The sequence below is a fragment of the Opisthocomus hoazin genome, chromosome 34 (assembly GCF_030867145.1).
Source record: "Opisthocomus hoazin isolate bOpiHoa1 chromosome 34, bOpiHoa1.hap1, whole genome shotgun sequence".
Taxonomy (NCBI): Eukaryota; Metazoa; Chordata; class Aves; order Opisthocomiformes; family Opisthocomidae; genus Opisthocomus; species Opisthocomus hoazin.
Genome location: NC_134447.1, coordinates 2989755 through 3009719, shown reverse-complemented (window position 1 = coordinate 3009719; position 19965 = coordinate 2989755). Strand labels below are relative to the sequence as shown.

Genomic DNA, 19965 nt, shown 5'->3' with positions numbered 1-19965 from the left:
CAGCCTGTGCTCACAGCCCGTGCCACCCACGGGACGGTCTGTGCAGAGTCAGCTCACCATGGCCTGCGAGAGAGGGGGGCGGGGGGGGGGGGGGGGGAGAGAAAACTCTGGGGAAAAGGGAAGGTGTGGGCAGGAAACCAGAAATCCCTGACAGGGCTGGGAGGAGAGGCCCGGGCCGCCTGTGCCTGCCCACTGGCCACAGCTGAGCCAATCAGCGGAGCTGTGAGGACAGGCCCGGACTGCCTGTGCCCGCCCACTAGCCATGGCTGAGCCAATCAGCGGAGCTGTGAGGACAGGCCTGGGGCTGCCTTTGCCCGCCCACTGGCCATGGCTGAGCCAATCAGCGGAGCTGTGAGGAGAGGCCCGGGCTGTCTGTGCCCGCCCACCAGCCACAGCTGAGCCAATCAGTGGAGCCGGAGGCGGTCTGTCAGTCCCAGCCGGGCTGGGGCAGGGCCGGGGGGGGGCAGAGGCTGAGGGGCCTGAGGAGAAAGAGGTGAGAGATGGGGGGGGGGGGGTGGGGGGCAGCCGGGGCGAGGGAGAGCAGGGCTGGGGCAGGGCCGGGCTGGGGGAGCAGCAGCAGCAGCAGCAGCAGCAGCAGCAGCAGCAGCAGCAGCAGCAGCAGCAGCAGCAACAGCAACAGCAACAGCAACAGCAGCAGGGATCTCCCCGTGCGGAGGGGCCGGGGGAGGGAGCTGGAGCCCTTCTCCCCCCAGGCCCGGCCATGGCCCCGTTCCCAGCCCTGCGCCCCAGGGCTCAGCTGGTGGTGACAGACCGGGGCCTCTGCTGTCCCCAGGCTGTCGTGTGGGGCTCGTGCTCGTGGAGCACCCCTCTCTGCTGACAGCCTGTCATAAACGGGGATTTCCAGACATGGGAGTGGTTTCTCCCTCCTGGTGGGAGCACGCCCCAGGGCTGAGCTGTCAGAGAAGCCAGTGGGGAGCGCTCCTGGCTGGATGCGGCTCCCTTGGCAGATGTTTGTGCCTGAGTCTCGGCCCCGAGGTCTGATTTGTGCCTTTCCCCCCACCCAAGCTGTGCTGCCAGCTCTTGGGAAATGGGGGTACCGAGGGTGGGTGGATTTATAACAGCCGGGATGCTCCAGTCAGCCTGTCAGGGATTTTTTACTTCCTGGTTCCTGCAATAACAGTGAGATTTCACCCAGGAAAGTACGGTGTTTAGCTTTGGTTACTCCTTGTGTGGATTGTGTCAGTCCTCAGCCAGGTGCACAGTGGCTGTCAGAGGAGGAATGAGACTGTTCCAGGGTGAAGTGAGCAATGGGGATCTCAAGCCTGTTTTGTTTAAGGCAATCAGGTGAAAAACTGCGGTTAGAGCTGTCTGCGTTGCTTACCCTTCTGATTGCAGTGCTGCCCTCTACTTCTCTGTAATACTCACTTCTACTACTCAGTTCCGTCAAGTTTAAATTTCTGTAAATTGGTACTACACTTTGCCATTGCTTCTACTTGATTCATCATCCATTTGAAAATTCCCTGTTCAGGTCTCTCTGCTTTCTTCTCTCGCCTGTCCCCCAGAACGGTATTTGACTGCAGGGCCTGCAGAGTCTGTGTTTCCTCCTCATGGTGAGGAAAATATGGACATGAAAAACAAAGAGGTAGTGATTGTGAGAAGACGCCTGCCTTTGTGCTCATTTTCACATTCAAGTCCCTGTTGTGTGTTCTTAAATGATGTGGGTTACTCTAAGTGTTAGCAGCCCCTTGTCTGCATCCCTGTGCTCAGGAGGTGCATCAGAAGCTCTGTCTGGGCATTGCTGGTGTCAGACAAGTAACCGTAGCCCTTTCTGAAAAATAGCTGCTGGGTGAGTTATTTCCTAGGCCGTAACAGAAGGGTTTCTGGTTACATCTGCAGGAACTCAGGAGCAAACCCTGCTGACGGAAACCCTCAGAAGAAAGGGAAGACAGGAGAGAGAAGAGCAGGTCAGTAGAGTTGCGCTGCTTTACCCCAGATGGTGTCACACCTGCTGGCACAGTGACTGTGGGTATGGGTGCTCTCAGGGTGTTTTCTGATCTTTTCCAGTGTTCACCACCAGAGAGGACCTATGGCCCTAGGGGAAGGACGGCTCCCCCTTCTTTGTGCACCCCAGGATCTCATTGTGATGCATAACCTCCTGTGCAAACAGAAGTGGCCGATAGTCGAGTTCTTTAGGGAGGCTGTTGTGGGCAGGAGGAAGATCCCGGGAGCAGACTTCATTCAAGTGGTCAAAGGGGTATGGAGGGAGCAGAACGGGAGTGAACTGCTGCCACTGCCCGATGTCCTTGTGTGCAGACCTGGGGTGGTTCCAGTGGGGGAAATGGTGGCGGTTCAGCAAGGGGCACTTTCTCTTGTCTTACCCTTAGAGGACAACTCCCACAGTCTGGAAAGCTGGAGGGGAAAGGGAGAGCAGGGATATGAGAAGTGGGATGTCATTGAGGGCCAGTTGTGGGAGTGAGGGTCCCCATTGCCTTATGGTCTCCAAAGAGAGTCACTGCTAAGTTCTGCAGCTGCCTGGATCCTGCTGCAGACACTGAACTGGCATCATGTTTCCCAGTGTCGATACTCGACCTTTTCCCCACCAATCTCATATATATATTCCCATTGTGCTGCCATCAGCCCGTATCTGTGCAGCACTGTTTACTCTGAGCCTCCCTTCCCACAGGGTGCAGGGGACAGAGCTGTGAGGAGCACACTCAGGTCAGCGAGGTTTCAGCAGTGCAGGTGTTAACTGATAGCCTAGTCCAAGCCAAAACAAGCCATCTCACATCCTAGGGGGCTGGGAAGTTTGGCGTGTTAACAGCCAAGAGGTCTGCAGAAGGCAGCAGAAGCCTGTTAAAGCCCAGTAAAGTTGTAAATGCTTAAACCTCACCAGGTTTCTTTGTGCTGTGCTTCCCTGCAGAACACCAGAAAATCTCACCCTGCCTACCTCTGGGGCAAGCCTTGATGCTTTTGTGATCACACTGCCATTTTCTGTATTGGCTGTCCGACTGAAGTTCCCATGAGAGACAAGGACCTGGAGAATGTGGTCATTTTGTTGACTTCCTTGAAGCGAGGGACTGTTATGAGCAGTGTGAATCTGAGGGAAGGTCAGAACCTGTGGCAGGAGATCAGAAACGGACAATGCAGAGAGACCAGAAGAGGTGAGAGGAGCACAGTGTGCTGGGAGAGCATCTCAGTAACGTTCTTGATGGGAGATGCCAGAGTGGGTCCTGAATATGGGTCCCTGAGACCCTATGGCAGCCTGTAGCAGAGTGGCCAGGAGGGGACTGCTGGGGAAGAGCTTGAGAAGCCAGGGCATGTGCAATGCTGCAGTCAGCCCGATGGCCAGAGACAGGTCACTCAGTCCTTCAGGCTGGGCTCAGAGTCTGCAGCCTGAGGTGTAATGTCCTCTTCTGGAGTTTGGCAGTGAGCATCGATCCTCCAGCTGATCAGCACCAGACCCTTTCTGCAGCTGTTGGCAGCAGCTGGAAAACAGAGGTGCAGAAGACTTTGCTTTTTAAAACCTGACTCAGACCAGAAGACTGGTCATGGTACCTGTGCTGTCTTTACCTGCACTTTTCACATCTTGGAGAGAAGAGGCGTTTGGCTGCCTGTTTGTAGTGCTGTTTTGCAGGTTAAACATACTCTGTTAGCGTGGAAGAGAACTGGGCATAGACAACCAAAAGCTTCAGGCAACTGCAAAGTTGAGATGGGGGCAGTCTGTGATATTTCTGTCCGGATCAAAAGCTCAGGGGTGTTTCCATTCAAACAGTGGAGTCTGCTGGGAGCTCCAGTCTCCTGACTTCCAAACCCTGTGTCGTAAACAGTGACCAGCCACGATGTTTCTTTCTGCCACTCTCTAACGCAGTGTCTCTGGGCTTTTCCTTTGATTGGTTTTTAATCTCTGGTAGGTGTACAAGCTCAGTTCTATCCAACCTCTTGCAGACCTGCAGCCTGCCTGCCTTCTGCTGGGGGCCAAGCCAAAGGGGTGAAGTCTCGTGCTCGTACCAAGTCCGAAGCAAAGTTCAAGCACTGAGAAGTTCCCCAGTCAGCCCTGAGCCAGAGTGCAGCTACCTGAGCTGCGACGGGATGGAAGAGCCTGGAAAACAATTCATCGGCGCGAGGCGATGGAAGAAGGTGCGGTGAATGTGGCACTTGGGATGAAGTGACACGCTGGGGTTCGTGTCTGGGTTAGTACTGTACCTGCACACTGACTAAGGCCTTGGTGTCTCGAGTTTGGGTATGGACTCTTGCAGAGTACCAAGTTAATCTGTCTGTGAATAACCACGTTGTCTCAGGGTCGGCAGGGCCTGATAAACTCCATCCAGGAAGAAATCGACGGTGAGATGGCTTATCACAATAGGTTTTGTGTAAGGGCTTCTGGAGCATCTCCCTTCCACGTTCAGTGGATCTGGGGCATAGCAAGGTTTTGGAAAAATCTGTGGAGGAGTACCCGTTGCCGTTAGGCGTAGGAACAGATCTGTGGAACATGCCAGGCATAAGATTCCCCTTTTCATCTGTGTGCTCCTAAGACCAGAACTGTACCTTTCCATCCATTCTATTAATTTTAAGGGTCTGTTGGCATTTGCAATTCGCAGCCCTGCAGAGCGGGTAAGCTGGTCCATAGGTTGGCTTTCCAGGCAAATGCAGGTGTCTCCTTTCAGACTACAGACAAACCCCTCCTGGCATAAGGGCGGTATGCTTGCTTTCTTCAGTGAAGATTCATAATGCAGTACCTGTCCTGGTCCCACTGAGACTTTAAGGGGACAGATAGCAAGGAGAGGTGGTTTCTGGTAGAGGGTGGGCTTTGGTGCATATCCAACAGCCAGGCTTGTTTGCCTCTGCTGCTGGAGTTTGGACTGTGGCTATGGCCGACTTCTGGAATGAATACGTATAATCCGTATTCCGCCACAGGCTTATAAGCCAGGCTACCACGTGAAAACCTAGGCTTCCAAATCCCCATTAACAGGAGAAACAAACAGACACAAAGAGCAAAAACCTCTATCCCTTGGTTAAAGAGGAAATGCGGAGGGTTTCCGGACTCTGGCAGCCCAAAAGGCATTGAAAGATGTAAAGCCAGCAGTCGTGGAAGCTCCCTCGTTAGCCCTGCCAGACTACAACAAGCCTTTTTTATTATATTTAGGTAATATGGCTCTCAGAGGTGTTAGGAGGAAGAGGGCGGGACTCCCCGCCCGCGTGACGGGGCCTTTTGTCGCAATGTGCTGGGTCACATGAGGCGCGGGGGGTGGTTGCCGTGTGCCATTGTGTGCACAGTGACGTGCTTGCGGCTGTCGGCCGGGAAACCCCTCACTGGAACCCTGAGGCAGGGGTTCTGTTGGTGCCATCGCCAGCGGTCGTGCCTGGCAGCGCTGGGTGCACGAGAGGGAGCCAAGGCTGAGCCGGGGCCGTGGAGGCCTCTCCCCATCGTCCTCCCGCCCACCAGCAGACGCCGTCGCGGAGCAGGCACCGCCTGGCCCCAGCCATGCCTGGCGTGCACTACAAGTTCTCTGCCAAACTGGACTTTGATACCATCAGCTTCCACGGCCTCCACATCTCCCTGCATGACCTCAAGCGCCAGATCATGGGCCGCGAGCAGCTGAAGGCATCCAACTGCGACCTGCAGATCACCGACGCCCAGAGCAAAGAAGGTGAGTGGGGCGGCGGGCACGGGGCCTCGGGGACCGCCCGGCTGGTGGAGTTGCAGACCACCGCATGGGGCTGCAGCCTGCGGGAGCCCCGCTCTGCTCTTTGCAGCTCAACTCAGCGTAGCGTGAGTCAGCCTGGGGCTCGTCCCGCCAGCGTGTGGGGGATCAGGAGGGCCAGCGGCACCGGGGATACGCGGGGTGGGCAGCGGTAATGCCATTCAGCCACGACCGGTAGCTGTGACTTGTATTGAGGCCTCACAGAGCTGTTTGTTTGGGGCTGCTGTTCTGACGACGGCCTTTGGATCCGTGCTTTAGAGCAGAGCTAGGCATGGAGGAATATGTGGTTGATGGGCGACATTTAGCGCTCACAGAAGCTTTGGTGTCCTGGAATTCTTCTAGGTAAAATGCTAAAAAGGTTTGGGAGGATATCTGTGGGGATAATCAGGACCTGTTTTAAAAAGGGGGGGTGTGGGGGGGTGGCGTGCCCTCTTCCCTGCTTCCTATAGACGCGTGTTCTGTAAAGGCAGAATTCCCTTCCAAAAGCCTGTTCTCAGGAATGATGCATTTTAACTTGCCTCTATTAAATTTGATGTGAATTTCATGACCTGTCTTTTATAACAGATGTTTTCACAGTATTGTGGAAGAACTGCAAACTCCGTGACTCAGGTTTCTGTAACATTCTGACTCAGAACACTTGGAGAATGTGCTGTTCTGCTTATCAGGCAAAATCAACAAACTGTAACACCAAAATGGGAGTCTGAACTGGCCTTAGATGATTAGTTTTAGGGAAGAACAGTGCTCTTGGCAGACTGTCTCTTGAAGTCAGCCGTTGCTGGAGTTCAGTGTCGCAGCACGCACTTGACAGCTGTAGTAGTGCCACGATGTGATGTCTTCAGAAAACCTCAGGCTAACTCTGAGTGAAACCATTTGGCCTCACAGCTGCTGTCTTCAAGACTGCGCAAACTGAGCATTTCAGAGCAGACACTTCAGCAGCTTTTAAGGCTTGCCCTTCCCCGTGCCGTTTTGTTGATGTGCTAGTGTGGGGGATTTCTTTGGTTACGCCTCAGCGTGCAATTAATTCCTGGGCTGCCAGGCAGCATTGCTGTGTGGAGCCTTCCTAAAGGGTTTGGAGTTCCCCGTTTCCCTGGGTGAACTGAGGGTAAGCCGTGTGCCCATTCCAAAACCATGATGTTTCAGTGGAGCCCATGCAAGGTCTGTCTGGGAAGGAGCTGCTCGGGCTCTGTCCCCAGCAGGGCTGGGACCTCTCGGGGCTGTGCGGTCAGCGAGGTCAGTGTCCCTTGGCCAGGGGCTTAGGGCAGGTGTCTTTTAGTTCATTACCACGGGGTGTCCAGCTCGGCTTTCGCTTTCCCAGTCACACGCTGAAGTGGCAAGCCATGCCAATAAGGCATTAAGGCATCAGGCAGTCTGTGTAATCAGATTAATGACTGAAAGTATGTTAGATTTTATTGACTCATCCTTTCAAAGCAATGCAGGTGCTCTTTTGGAGCACAGTACTGTATAATCATAATGCAAATCAAAGTTCCATGAAGCATCTGGCCTACTGCACTAGCTAATTCAAGCAAGGATGAGATACCAACTGTGGTTGGGATCCTCTTTTGGTGGAAGCTGAAAATGCAGAAATAGCAGTCCAGTCTATTAATCAGGATGTTTCGAGGCAGTGCCAGCGACACAGAGGACTGGTTTGTCACAAAGTGTGCAAGTGGTGCTGATTAGAACAGAGTTGAAAAATGAGATGAGGAGAAAGCATATTTTTAAGCAGCAGGGAGAAAATGTGTTCTTGGGAAGTACCCTGTTTTCTGGTCGAGGCAGTCTGGCATGTCAGCAGTCATTTTGATCTCTTACTCTGCAGATCGCTTCCCCAGTCACGTAACAGCTGGTGAGCAAGACATCCAAGCCTAATAAAGGCTTTTCTTTGTCGTTTCGCATGTAGGCTTGCCTTCTGATGACTTCTGCTGAGCTTCTGTCCTTTATCGGAGTGAAAATACTTCTCTAGACAGTGCTCAGAGAGATGCCTTTGCAATGCTGTCAGCATCAAAATGGTGGATTAAAGCAGGCCATAAAAGAAAGTAGGAACTTTTTTCAGTAACCTGTTTATACCGTATATATGACCCAAATTATTAAAACTAGCAGATTTTTAGAATTATAGGTGAATTGAAAAATGGAATTTTTAAGTGGTGCATTAAATGTGAAGCAGTATAAATTTCAGAGCGTGGCTTGAGTTGTTTGTACTTTTTTGCAGGAAGAAGGTTGTGGATACTAATGCAGTTGTTAATTTAAGCTTTCTAAGTCATCATGAGGCAGCAGTCAAAGTAGCTGTTAACTTGCCTGCCTCCACTCGTTCCTTGAAATACTTCTTTCCTGACTGTTCTGTCTCTTCTGCTCCTGACTTTACTATAACATCCAAATCTTCCTTTGCTTTTGCAAGCTTGCTGAATTGAATCCTTAGTTTTAATCTCAGGTCAGATTGAGAAAAGCCCAGTAGCCACTCACTGTCCGTCACTGGCAGTAAAACAAGTTTTGTGCTCAAAGGGAGTAGGAATCACCCATGTTGTTACCTCCAGCTTGCTGAGTATTTCTGTTGGAGCTCTGCTTGGACACGTGTGAAAAGTCGCCTTGTTGCGCAGGAGGTCACTGCTCACTTTGCAGAGGTTGAGGTGTGTGGTGAGGCCGAGGGACGCTACTTTGTAGGTCCTGGGAGTTGCCAAGTCTCTGCCAGGGGATGCTGCTGCCCTCGGGGAACAGGTTCCTGCTGGGAGATGCCAGTAGGCAGATTACAAGGAATGGCTGCTGACAGTGCTTTAAAATATTTAGTCATATCCAGCTATCCTCATATATTCAGTCTCTTTCTCGGAGAGGTGCTACCCTTTGTAGTCATCCGCAGAACAACCACCATCCTCAGTCCGGCACAGGCACAGCAAACTCCTGTCTTTTTGTGGAGCCGCTGTTGCTTATCCTCCGTCTCTGGAATCTCAGTCCAGTGGTTTGTGGTGTGGACCAAAAGGAGTGCTCTGTGTGACTCCGTTCAGCAGGTAGAAGCAGCTGCTTTGGGCTTTGAGAACTGCAGCTGGCACGATCTCCTGGCAGTGGTTTGTCTGGGCCCGACAGCTGTTTGAGCTCCTGCTCCATCACACAGCCCCAGGGCAGGCCTTTCTTGACAGTGGCTGTGTGGTGGTGAGATTTTCCTTTTGAGAAGAGCTCCAGCTGTTGGCTTCAGGCTAGCACTTCTGTAAAAGCTTCTGTTTTTGTCATTAGTAGTCCTTTCTCCTATGATTTGAAACTGCTCCAAAGTCCCGAGGAAGCTTGCTGTTCGGCTCCGTAGGGGTTAAGATCAGAAATTAGTTTTGTCTCAAAGATTTCCCAGTTTTCTGAAGAAGGATTCCATCATTTGGAAATAGAAGTAAAATTTTCATTTCGTTGTTGAAATACTGTCTTCTGATAGGTATGTTTTGGTCTGAGAGAGGTTCCTGCCTGTAGGAATAATATGCTGAAAAATGGAGTGTAAATTGTGAAATATTCCTGTTCTGTGTGTGATCACTGAGTAAAACCACCCTGACGGAGCTTGACTAGACATACATCATCTTTGGTTTTCAGAGTATCGTTCCGATTCGTCTGTCAGGGTAAGGGCTTTTGATATTGAAGACCGTCGGCAGATTACAGGGAATGGCTGCTGACAGTGCTTTAAAAGATTTAATCTTATCCAGCTTGTGTAAGAACAAGATAAACACTGTTCTCGTGGAGAGGCCTTTGCATTTTAAGCTTATTCAGTCGAAGTGTCACAGGTAGTGTTTTTTTTTGTTTGGGCTTTATATAAAAGGTCACAAGGCTTCCCTCCTCTGCAGAAGACTAGCGTGGTGAAAGCCAAGGCAAAGCATGGAGAGCTTCAGGCACACTCTGTTTTCGAAAGGCTGTTAAAGCCTGTCTTTGTAAGTGATTTAGTTTGAGTGTCTCTGCTCTGCGAAAAGTGAATCGAAAGAATTCACATCCCTTTGGTTAATTCAAACTAGACGATTAGCTTAAGAGGGGAGAGACAGCTTTACTTTGAGCCAATTCTGCCTTCCTTGTGAAAGCAAGCTGAAAAAAGCCCCAACATTTCTGTGATTCAAATCCTAGCACTGCAGTTTCATTACTGTCCTGGTTTTAGCTTGGATAGAGTTAATCTTCCTCCCAGTAGCTGCTGTGCTTTGGATTTAGTAGGAGAACAGTGCTGACGATGCGGATGTTTTCAGTCATTGCTATGAAGTCAGGGACTTTTCCAGTCTCCCATGCTCAGCTGACGAGCAGGTGCGCAGGAGCTGGGAGGGAGCACAGCCAGCCCAAGCTGAGCAGCGGAAATATTCCATGCCAGGGATGGCACGCTCAATTTGTAAGGGTGGCTAGCAGGGGGGTAGGCATCCTTTTTCTTTAATTCGCTTTTCTATGAGTTGGCATCCTCTCCTGTCTGGGAGTTCGAACTTTTGCAGGAGTTTGGTCTTCAGCGGGAATTTTGCAAAATTCATGAAATCTGCAAGTTCCAGGTTCTGTGATCGCTGCTGGGGAACTGGCTGGGAATCGGTCATTAGGTGGTGGGAACATTGTATTGTATAGAGTTTGTTTTGCATATTCAGTAGCAGTAGTAGCTGTAGTATTTCCTTTGTTGTCTTATTAAACTGTCTTTATCTCAGCCCCTGAGTTTCCCCTTCTGTCCATTTCTGCTCCCCATCACACTGGGGGGGAAGGGGAGGAGTGAGCGAGCGGCTGTCGGGACCTCGTTGCTGGCTGCTGCGTTAAACCCCAACAGTTTCCGTTGAAATGTGAAGCACTGCCCAGCTGATAAGTGTGGCTGTTGACGGATTAAGCTCGCAGAAGCAGAGTTGGCAGGCTCTCCTCTCTGTTCTGTCAGTCCTGAGCACTGGCAGCAGAAGGAAATCACTTTTAGTGAACACCTTGGAAGGCAATGGCACAGAGCTTCATGCTTTAGCCAAGCGCCTGTTTTGTTGCAGGGCAAGCCAGTCAGATGCTACAATCTGGTTTCTGCAGGGGAGACCTTGTTTTTCTCCAAAGATCTACTGGTTTTGTAGCCTACCAGAAGCAAAAGCAACTGAATCTCCATCAGGAAAGAACTTCATGCATTAGCAGACTCTCTTTTTGTGACCTCTGAGACCCTTTTGTTGTTGGCATTGAAACTACTTTTAAAAAAAAGAAAAAGATTTTGCTGCTTGTGTTTGATGATCAAACCCAAAGATTACTTGAAATGTACTGTTAGTGTGTTTGAGACAACAAAAGCGTGATGTTACATATAAAATGTTGCTTTCATAGCTGTAAAGGTATTCTCTGAAGTGCTATGTAATTACATACGAATATACATTCCTATGAATTCACAAAGGTTTTTTTTCTGAATTCATGTTTTTTTCAGAATACACTGATGATAATGCCCTGATTCCGAAGAACTCATCAGTTATTGTCAGAAGAATCCCTGCCAGAGGACTCAGAGCTACCAGCAAAACACATGCTGCGTAGGTATCTGTAAAGCATTGCCTGCTCGGTTAGGGGTTTCAGGGTGTTAACTTGGTTTATGGACGTCAGTTCACAGAGGCGTTCAGGTTGTACCTCTCCTGCTAAAGCTGCTGTTAGGTTTTGGTGGAATGAGGTGGATTTTAACCTGTGTCCACCAAAGCAGACAGACATTTTTAGGCCTGCTGGGACATGGGGTTCAAACTCCAACAATGGTAACTTTTAAGATGATGCTGTTGGGTTTGTTCTTGGGCTTGATTGTTCTGAGACCCAAGCTGTAGATCCCGTTTCCTCTGTGTGGAGAGATTCCTTATTCTCTGTGTTTGCTTTTACTGCTTTTGTAGTAGAGAGAGAGAGGCATTTGCATTGTAGTGTAAACTTACCATCTGCTCCATCCTCCAAAGAGTCTGATTCTCAGTGTTTGACTAGTTCTTGCATTTGGGGGAGGGGGGTGGGATATGGCAAGTGTTCTTACGCCCCAAATCTGGGTATTTTTGCACACAAGCCTATAGAGGAAAGACCAAGGCTTGCCAGCTGGTGACCCGTGCAAACAAGAAGTTTAGAACTCTTAGAGTAATTTGTGATGAAGTAGACATGTGACTTAGGGGTTTTGTTTTAGTTGCACTGCATGTCCCAAGAGAGACCAGTTTCTGGATACAAATACATTTCGACATTCACTAGACTATCAGAACACATTGTTTTGGTTTTCAGGTTCTGTAATCTGCTTTCACTGCTTTAAGCTGGGTACAAGTGCTTTATTTTAACTTCTGATCACCTTTATTTCTTCTTCCAGAAGTCGAACTGAGCCAGGGAGTGGAACATCAAAAGCAGTACGTAAAAAACCAATCTCCCACTTTTTTTCTGTAAAACTGCATTTAATTCTAAACGGTGTAGCCTTGTGCTAATTTTCCACACATTGCCTTAAAACATGGTATATGCTGTAAATGCACTGTATTCGATTCAGCGTAGTAAAAGCTGAGGAATGCCATCACTGGCACAGTTCTAATGTGAATATTGGTATTTGTGCCTACTGATGCATTGTATTTCATATTGAATATGCTGGAATACTTCCTGTATGATTTTGTGTTGCACAGATAATGCAGGATCGTTTTTAGATCACATAGGTTCGAGGTTTGCACAGCTGAGCGTGGTGCCATGTTCTACACCTGTCTGTCTGTAGCTGGTTAAATGAACGCTTGCATAGCTTGTTGTGTGCTTTTTGTTTCTTGCAAGAAGAATTGTTTGGAGTGTATTTTTTTCCATTTTCACGTTGTATCACTTAGCTTTTGTTTTTAAATACTTTTTTTTTGCCTAATGTTTTTTGACAATGTTATCAAAAACCATGGAGAACCTATTATTGTTAAACCTGGTGTCCTGTTTCTTACTTCTACCTTGGGGGTTCAAACAAATACAAACCCCAACTTACCTGATATGTTTTGAGGCCAGTTCTTGCAGCTAAATGATTTCTTTTCACGTCCTTAAAAAGTGGGTATTTGTTCTTAAGCCTGTGTAATTGAAATGATATTGTTTGGGCCCCGCTGAGTACATCAATGTCTTTCATAGATTGGCGTGAATGTAAATGGGATTATCACGTTCTGCATCTAATCTTTCCACTTTATCTGATGAAGCAGTTTAGTTTCACAGTTTGCCTGCAAATGAAAGCATATAAAGCAGAATGTACAAATTCTGGCAGCAGGTTAGAGCCTGGTGCTTTTGTGGGTAAGAGCCCTGTCCTTTTTCCTAACTTCTGCCTGCTGTCCGTTTTTGGGTGTGGGTGACTTCAGGGTTGGACGCTGCTTTAATTTCCCAAAGGTTCAGCCTTTCTTTAGTATGCCACCGCTTTGAAGATATATTTGGAAAAGGGGCAGCATTGCTCTTCAGGTTTCAAAGCACTGTCATTCTGCTGCTGAAATAGAAACAAGTAACACAAGGAAATATCGAACTGGTAATGGTCTAGACCTTGATTTGCCATTTGGCTCGACGACTATGTGTAACTATGCATGTCAAAATAGCCCTTATGGTAAAAAACTTACTATGTGGTGGTTTGTATTTTTCATCTTTATTTGAAGTATGACTGCTTTTTCTTCACTAGAATCATGTGAGGCATTACACTAACCCTGGATCACTGGATCTGATCACTTGATTAGCTGTTAGGATAATTTAAATCAGAAACTCATGAACTCTGGGTCTATGTTTTCTGAAGCATACAGCCTCTGATTTCCTTGCAATGGTATGCAATTAACTTCATATGGAAAACTTTTTGTATGTAGGTCTAAAAACACCAAGTCTAAACCTGACTTCTGCAATTCTACCACTGGTGGGTTCAAATTCCTTTTTGGACATCAGTGCCTCTCTATTGTGACTTTGAGTAAGTTGAACTGGCCCTCGTAGTAAATTTCATGCATTTACATAAACCACGTTTATGGTATTTGATATAATTCAGATGGGGTTTTATTTCTTGAAAACAGTATTTTTCTCTTTGTTTACTGCCTTGCCTATAAAGACAAGTCCCAAGCTCATAAATAAAGTTCACATTCTTTTAGCCTCGTGTGTTCCCTGGCATGTCCGTATTACCTTTCCAAGGAGCATTTTCCCATAAACTAACAGAGACGTCTCAGAAAAAAACAACAAAAAAACAACCAAACAATCCTGGAGCGGGAGAGAAGACTTAGTGTGAGATAGAACTAATGAAAGGTAGTGAAGGACAAAGCAAAACCATGCCCTTCTTGTTCGCTCTGACTGTCCCTGATTTGGGTTGTCAAGCCAAGGTGCAAGCCGTGCGTCTCTCTTTACAAGTCCCCTCTCCCTCTTGCACTGTAAAAGCGCTGCAGCCTCAGGTGCTGCTAGTGCTGGAGACACAACTAGCTTTATTCTTAAAGTTAGCTCAGGTCTTAGTCTAAAGTGTGGGGTTTGGGGTTTTTGTTTGTTTGTTTGTCTTTAATACACATATTTCTGTACACATTTCCAAGGAGAACGTGCATCTTAGTGTGGTAGGAAGAAGTCACTGGACAGCTTGTCAATTACTGTAGAACAGTAAAGCAGCAAAATTAAAAGGAGTTACGATGTTTTTTAGAAGAGCATGCACAAGAACTTATACTTTGAACATTTCTTCCTTGTCTTGCTCTTCTGTTAGCTATCATTCTACACTTCCAAATGTGCGCTGCTGTCCCACTGTTACTACAGCCAGAGCGAGGAAGTGGATACTTTTTGATTTAGTGTTCCTATTTCAGACTGCGAGGATCTCGAGGTGGTATTTGTCCTCAGAGGCTGCAGAAATGCAGAGAGTCCTGGCCATTGTCTGAGCACTGTCAAGCACAACGGTGATCCTTCCTGGCTGAAATTTGAGTGCAGTCAGGCTATCAGGTTTTAGGAAAGCACTGTAATCTAAATGTAGCCCTCCAGCAGTGAGGTTAGCCTTTTCCTCCTATTTTCTGTGCCCCTTCCCACTCGCTTTATGTCAGTTCCTTTTTAGCCTTCTGTTGGAAATGGGAGTTAATATATTGACTGTTGATTTTGGGTGTTTGGGTTTTTTTTCAAATTCTTCTGCAGTATTTTCTTAAGGTTGTATACAGCTTTCGCAGAGATGTTTTTTCTACTTGACTGATTGGAGGAACTGGCAGGAAATACTATAGTAGAAATTTCAAGGGAAAAAAGGCACAAGATTGTGGGATCATTGGAAGATGGCTGTTGGACAAACATAGTAAATAGTACCCAAGTTACCTATTTTCTGATTTTGAGAACTGTTTAGTAGAAAGGAGTGCTATTACCTCCTTTAAGAAATTAGACCATATCCTGCAGGCCACATAACAACTGCTTCCTGGCAAAAAACGCAAACTAGGTAATAGTTTATGAACAGCTGTGTTTCAATTACTGGTCAAGAGGAGACTGTTCAATGCTAGACTCCAACAGAGAGCTTTCCTAATTTCTTGTTTGCTTCTGAAAAACCACAGAATTATAATGGTTGTGCTTCCGTGAGAGAACATAGGCCTGTCTTTCCACATGTAAAAAGCAGTGTCATGTGGAGCGTGAAGCTTCAAAATACACGATCAGGCTTCCTTTTTAACAGAACTAGGTACGAAATGTTCTGAAGAGAAGGGAAGTCGAATCCTCTGGTCAGACTTGAGATGGAAAGACGGTCTCTTTTTGCCGTTCTGCATGTGATTTGAGTGTCTTTCTGGCATCATTTTACCAGTGTAAGCTGTACTGCTGCTGGTGGCATAATGGAATTCAATATCCTGGAAAAACAACCAGATAAGTGTTACCCTTGGAAAAACTGCACTTTGATGTTAGTTCTCAATAAACACCGCAGCCCTCAAGCGGCCTGAGGACTTCATTCCTGCAGCTGCTCCAGTAGGTATCTGGGAGAGAGGAGTGTGGTTGCAATGGAGAGAAAAATTCCAGGATTGTGCTCTGAATCCATGCTTTCATCATCATTAAAAACTGGTTTTGGTCTGACAGCAAGGAGAATAAGATTAAATTCTCACACTTTCCAAACCAATTTGGGCAGTATGGCCCGTGGTCTAATAAAATACAGGAAATCAGTTTTCTCAGTTTTTATAGGCTACTCTGTCATGGGAAACACATTTATTTCAACACTTCGAGCAGTTTGTTTTTTTCTAGACAAAGTGGTGGGTTACTTTTATGGCTAATGTTTCGGATTGGTGCTTTTATTGGGGTTTTGTGGGGTACGGTGAGTTTGGCATTTTTACACTTACTGGCAGGAGGGGCAGCGTTCATGTCTCAGGGCTGATATGCCTGGACTTTGTTTTGACAGGCAGCTACTGTGTGCTTAGAAGCCTAACCTTGTGCATTTATGAATGATGAGACATTAACCGATTCATTTAAAAACTACACTGAAAAAAAGTTTCCTGAAGTGACGCTTCCTTCTCAAATAAACTTAATTTTTTTAAAATCCCTTTTAGCTGAATATTGACAGCTGCCTTACTCCTTTGACTTTTAAGCAGTGTTGAGCATTTGGCAAGGGTCTCTCTCCGAGATATTCTGGAGGAATGAGTAGATCTCAAGTGGCTTTGGTTGTTTTAGTTTCTTCTCCTTCATCACATCGGCACTCTCAGGCTGTCAAAGGTTTGGACTTTGTTTGGAACAAGTACAAATCACACCAAGTTGGAAATGCCTCTTTCAGTGACGCTCAGAGGATATAGTGCAGACTTTCAGACTACAGCAGAGGTTAACTATTGTTGTGTTTTGGTTGTAGAACTTCAAAATGTGTTTCATTTTTTGTGAACAGGTTGATGACTCTTCTGCATGTCTTCCTCTGGCCCAGCTTATTAAGGTACATATATATTCTTGTCAAATCCTTAAAAATCAAAAGAGTTTCCTTCATATTTTTAAATCTTATACTGTGATCTATAGCTGGATCACTGTTTCAATCTGAACACAACATTACTTTCATTTATAATAGTTTAAAATATTTATTTGAATCTTAAAATATGAGTATCTTTTGACACTGTCCTTTAAAGAGAAGCTCCCACTTTGGGAAGGTAGAAGGTGAGCACCTTGTCAGACTCAACGTGATGTGGCACTATTACTCATCTTCAAGACACAAAGAAGAAGAACCTCAGATGCCGTTTACCGTTTCTAACACTTTTCATTAATTTTGCATTGGAAACTACCACAATTCTCAGCGAAGAATTCAATTCCTGTAAGTTGTGGACATTTCAGTGGGGTTTGCAAGAACCAAAACAGAGGCGTTTCTGTAACACAGACAACAGCGCTGTCGCGAAACCTGTCTGTGGTTCTGTAAACTCCTGTGAAGTTTGGCTCTAAAATGTGAAACACTGCCCAAGTGGTGTACACATTTCAGCTTTCTGGAAAACGCAAATATTTCCAAAAAGTGCAGGAACATAAGATAAAGCAGCTCAAAACTGTTACGTACTTGACCTCTTCAGTGCAGACCGGCTTAGCATGGAGGCAGTGTGTTACAGTCAAAAGTTTTCTGGTTTATTATTACTGTGTATTAAAGGGCATACTTGAATTGTGGTCTATTCCTAGAAATATTTTGTGGGTTTTGGATGTCTTCTGGAAACTCTTTGGGTTCCAACAAATTAGTCAGGTATCCATAAAGTTTTCTGTAAGAGTTCATGGAAATGATTTCAAAGATGTTGGTCTGGATTATGTTACTGTTCAGAAAAAATTGTGTGTATGAAACAACCATTTAATACAACGCTGAAACGAGTGGGCACTTTTCTGAATGAACGTGTATAAAACCAAACCCACGAGTGACTGATCTCAGTGATAGGTGCTTGAAGGTCCAGACCATTTACAGTCGCTCCCTTAGAGCCTGCTTGTATCTGGAATCACAGAATAGTAGGGGTTGGAAGGGACCTCTGTGGGTCATCTCGTCCAACCCTCCTGCCGAAGCAGGGTCACCCAGAGAAGGCTGCACAGGACCTTGTCCAGGCGGGGCTGGAATATCTCCAGAGAAGGAGACTCCACAGCCTCCCTGGGCAGCCTGGGCCAGGGCTCCGTCACCCTCAGAGGGAAGAAGTTCTTCCTCGTGTTCAGACGGAACTTCCTGTGCCTCACTTTGTGCCCATTGCCCCTTGTCCTGTCACTGGGCACCACTGAAAAGAGCTTGGCCCCATCCTCCTGACACCCACCCTTCAGATATTTGAACAAAGAGGACTTTAAAACAAATCAGCTGGCTTCACTGATTTGAAGATCTAGTTCTGCATAGGGCTCTATTACAATTTGCCTATTAAAAGGGCACAATCAACTGGAAGAAAGTGCATGTTTTTCTTACAGTAGTTCAAGAAGTTAGCAGGGGGGGAGCTTGGTCAAATTTCTACTGAAAAGAATCTTTTGTCTTGCTGAGTGACTTTAAAAAACTTGATTGTTTTTAATGCTTCCGTGTCTGAAGCTGAATTTCATCAAGCAGAAACAACTGCCCCGACTCTTCAGCTGGGTGTCCTTTCAATGCCGTAAAATGGAAATAAGGATACTTGCATACGTCTTTCTCAGTGAAATGTGCAGTGGATGTCTTCTCCTTCAAATAGTCTGGGGCTTAAAAACCGGTTTAAAAACACTGAATACTACAGGTTTTTCTACGCACAGGTTCAGTCCACTCGGAATAGAATTGGATTGGTTACACAAGTCCTTCTGTAAGGCCCGAACAGAGCCTAAGGACTGGAGTGCCCAAGAATGCTCCTGTCAAGTAGATTGACAGGTACACAAAGACCATGCTGTGGCGTGAGGACTCCCCAGAACATCTCCAGGACAACTCTCTTTTGTAGAAGCAGCTGTCTTCATGCCCCCCACCTAGCGCTGTGCTGTTCTTTGCAGGATGGGATGAGTGATGTTGTCTTTGCTGTGTGGGCTGAAATGTGTTTCCAGTGTGTGTGCCAATAACTGTCTGCTCAACAGACTGCCAACCTGGCTGCGGCCAATGCTTCCGAAGAGGATAAAATAAAGGCCATGATGGTGCAGTCTTGCCAGGAGTACGATCCCATCAAGTAAGTGTTGAGAATGCCAAATCTTTTCTTTGGAGATTATGGAAAGGTTGTAGAGATGTTTGTTTTAGCAAGAGAGACATAGCATACCTTTTTATTTTTTTCCCCAAAAATCTCCAGTTACATGAAAAGACCCGTGGGTCCACCTCCATCATCATTCCCTTGCCGTTACTATGGAAAACCAGGCCACTATAGAAGGAACTGCCCGACAAGTGGGGTAAGGTGGTGGGGGACTGTTGCGGTGGGAACGAGGACTCGATCAATATGATCCATAACAGTCACCTTTATTAGCAGAGAATCTTTATTATATGGACAGCACTCGGTACAGCACTCGGTTGTGACTGGTCACTATTCATAGAGCGTCTATTAATAGAACACCCGGATTATATAGGCAGAACTTGACTATGATTGGTTACTATTCATAGAACGTCTGTTTACCTGCAGCCAGCCTTGGGGCATCTGTTTATCCACAGCCGGCCTCTCGATGGCCTTGAGGCCTGTGCTGCTGCAGAGCGATCAAGTCCATATTCAGAGTGTCTGGGCTGCTCACAATATGTCCCTGTTCTTCCAGAAATCCCACAGGGGACCTCTGGTGTTGCTCGGGTTTTCATATTTTCACCTTGGCAGTCACAGGGCAAATGCACGAAGACTCCTGTTAAGAATTGTTTCTCTTGGGGTGAAGTACAGAGGTTCTAGGGCAGTGTTGCAAAGCTCCTCAAAATTCAAGGGAAACCTGGAATGATAAAAGCAAAATTTTCTTTCTTCTGGATCATAGACATTAAAGATGAGCACAGATCTTTCTTGGTTAATTTTCATGCCTATTTTTATCTATTTCACTATTACTGTAAATTTTTCTGGTTTGAGCTCTTTTTAATGACAGTTCATGGTTTCCAGTGTTCCGTATAAAACCAAGATGATTCTGTTGACCCCATCCACTGAATATTTGCGTGTTTTAATTACACAAGTCTCTGCTTGAGTTTTCATGCCACTGAACGTTAGTCACTGACTGTACACGCGTGAGGTGTGAATCCAGCCCTCGTATAGGGACGGAGAACAGAAGTTTCTCCGGTGACTGATTCAGGGCACGGAATTGAGCTCTGGCTCTGAGCTGCGCTTTGGAGGAGGAGCGGGTTTGTGTCTCTCCCCTGCGTGGATGCTGAGCTCAGGGATATTTCACGCTTAAGGAACCTGAAGTTAAGCCAAAGAATGTCGACTGAGTGCAAACCACTGCTCAAGCCTTCGGAACATCCTGGCTATATTCATTTAGGAAAAGAAGTATTTTAGCTGAGCAACCCCTACGCTAGGTGAAAGGAGAGGATTACAGGCTTTTGCTGCTTCAAATCAACATTGAAAGGTCATTTGAAGTGTGGGCCTTAAGA

The 19965-nt window shown here is 46.9% G+C and overlaps 1 protein-coding gene across 1 annotated transcript; it reads left to right on the top strand.

Annotated features, from left to right (window-relative positions):
• The first annotated feature begins 5443 nt into the window (after positions 1-5443).
• Positions 5444-19769, top strand: LOC142365261 (E3 ubiquitin-protein ligase RBBP6-like). Its single transcript, XM_075445909.1, has 5 exons — positions 5444-5609; positions 11020-11119; positions 11911-12015; positions 18707-18803; positions 19668-19769. The coding sequence occupies exons 1-5, from the start codon at positions 5444-5446 to the stop codon at positions 19767-19769; spliced, it is 570 nt and encodes a 189-aa protein (XP_075302024.1).
• Positions 19770-19965: the final 196 nt, after the last annotated feature.

Excerpts from the sequence above, each read along its gene's own strand:
- LOC142365261 (XM_075445909.1), top strand. The coding sequence starts at position 5,444 with ATGCCTGGCGTGCACTACAAGTTCTCTGCCAAACTGGACTTTGATACC. Across the intron at positions 12,016-18,706 it reads ATTCTAAACGGTGTAGCCTT|TTACATGAAAAGACCCGTGG; the intron begins GTGCTAATTTTC and ends AAAAATCTCCAG. Across the intron at positions 18,804-19,667 it reads GGAACTGCCCGACAAGTGGG|GGCACGGAATTGAGCTCTGG; the intron begins GTAAGGTGGTGG and ends TGACTGATTCAG.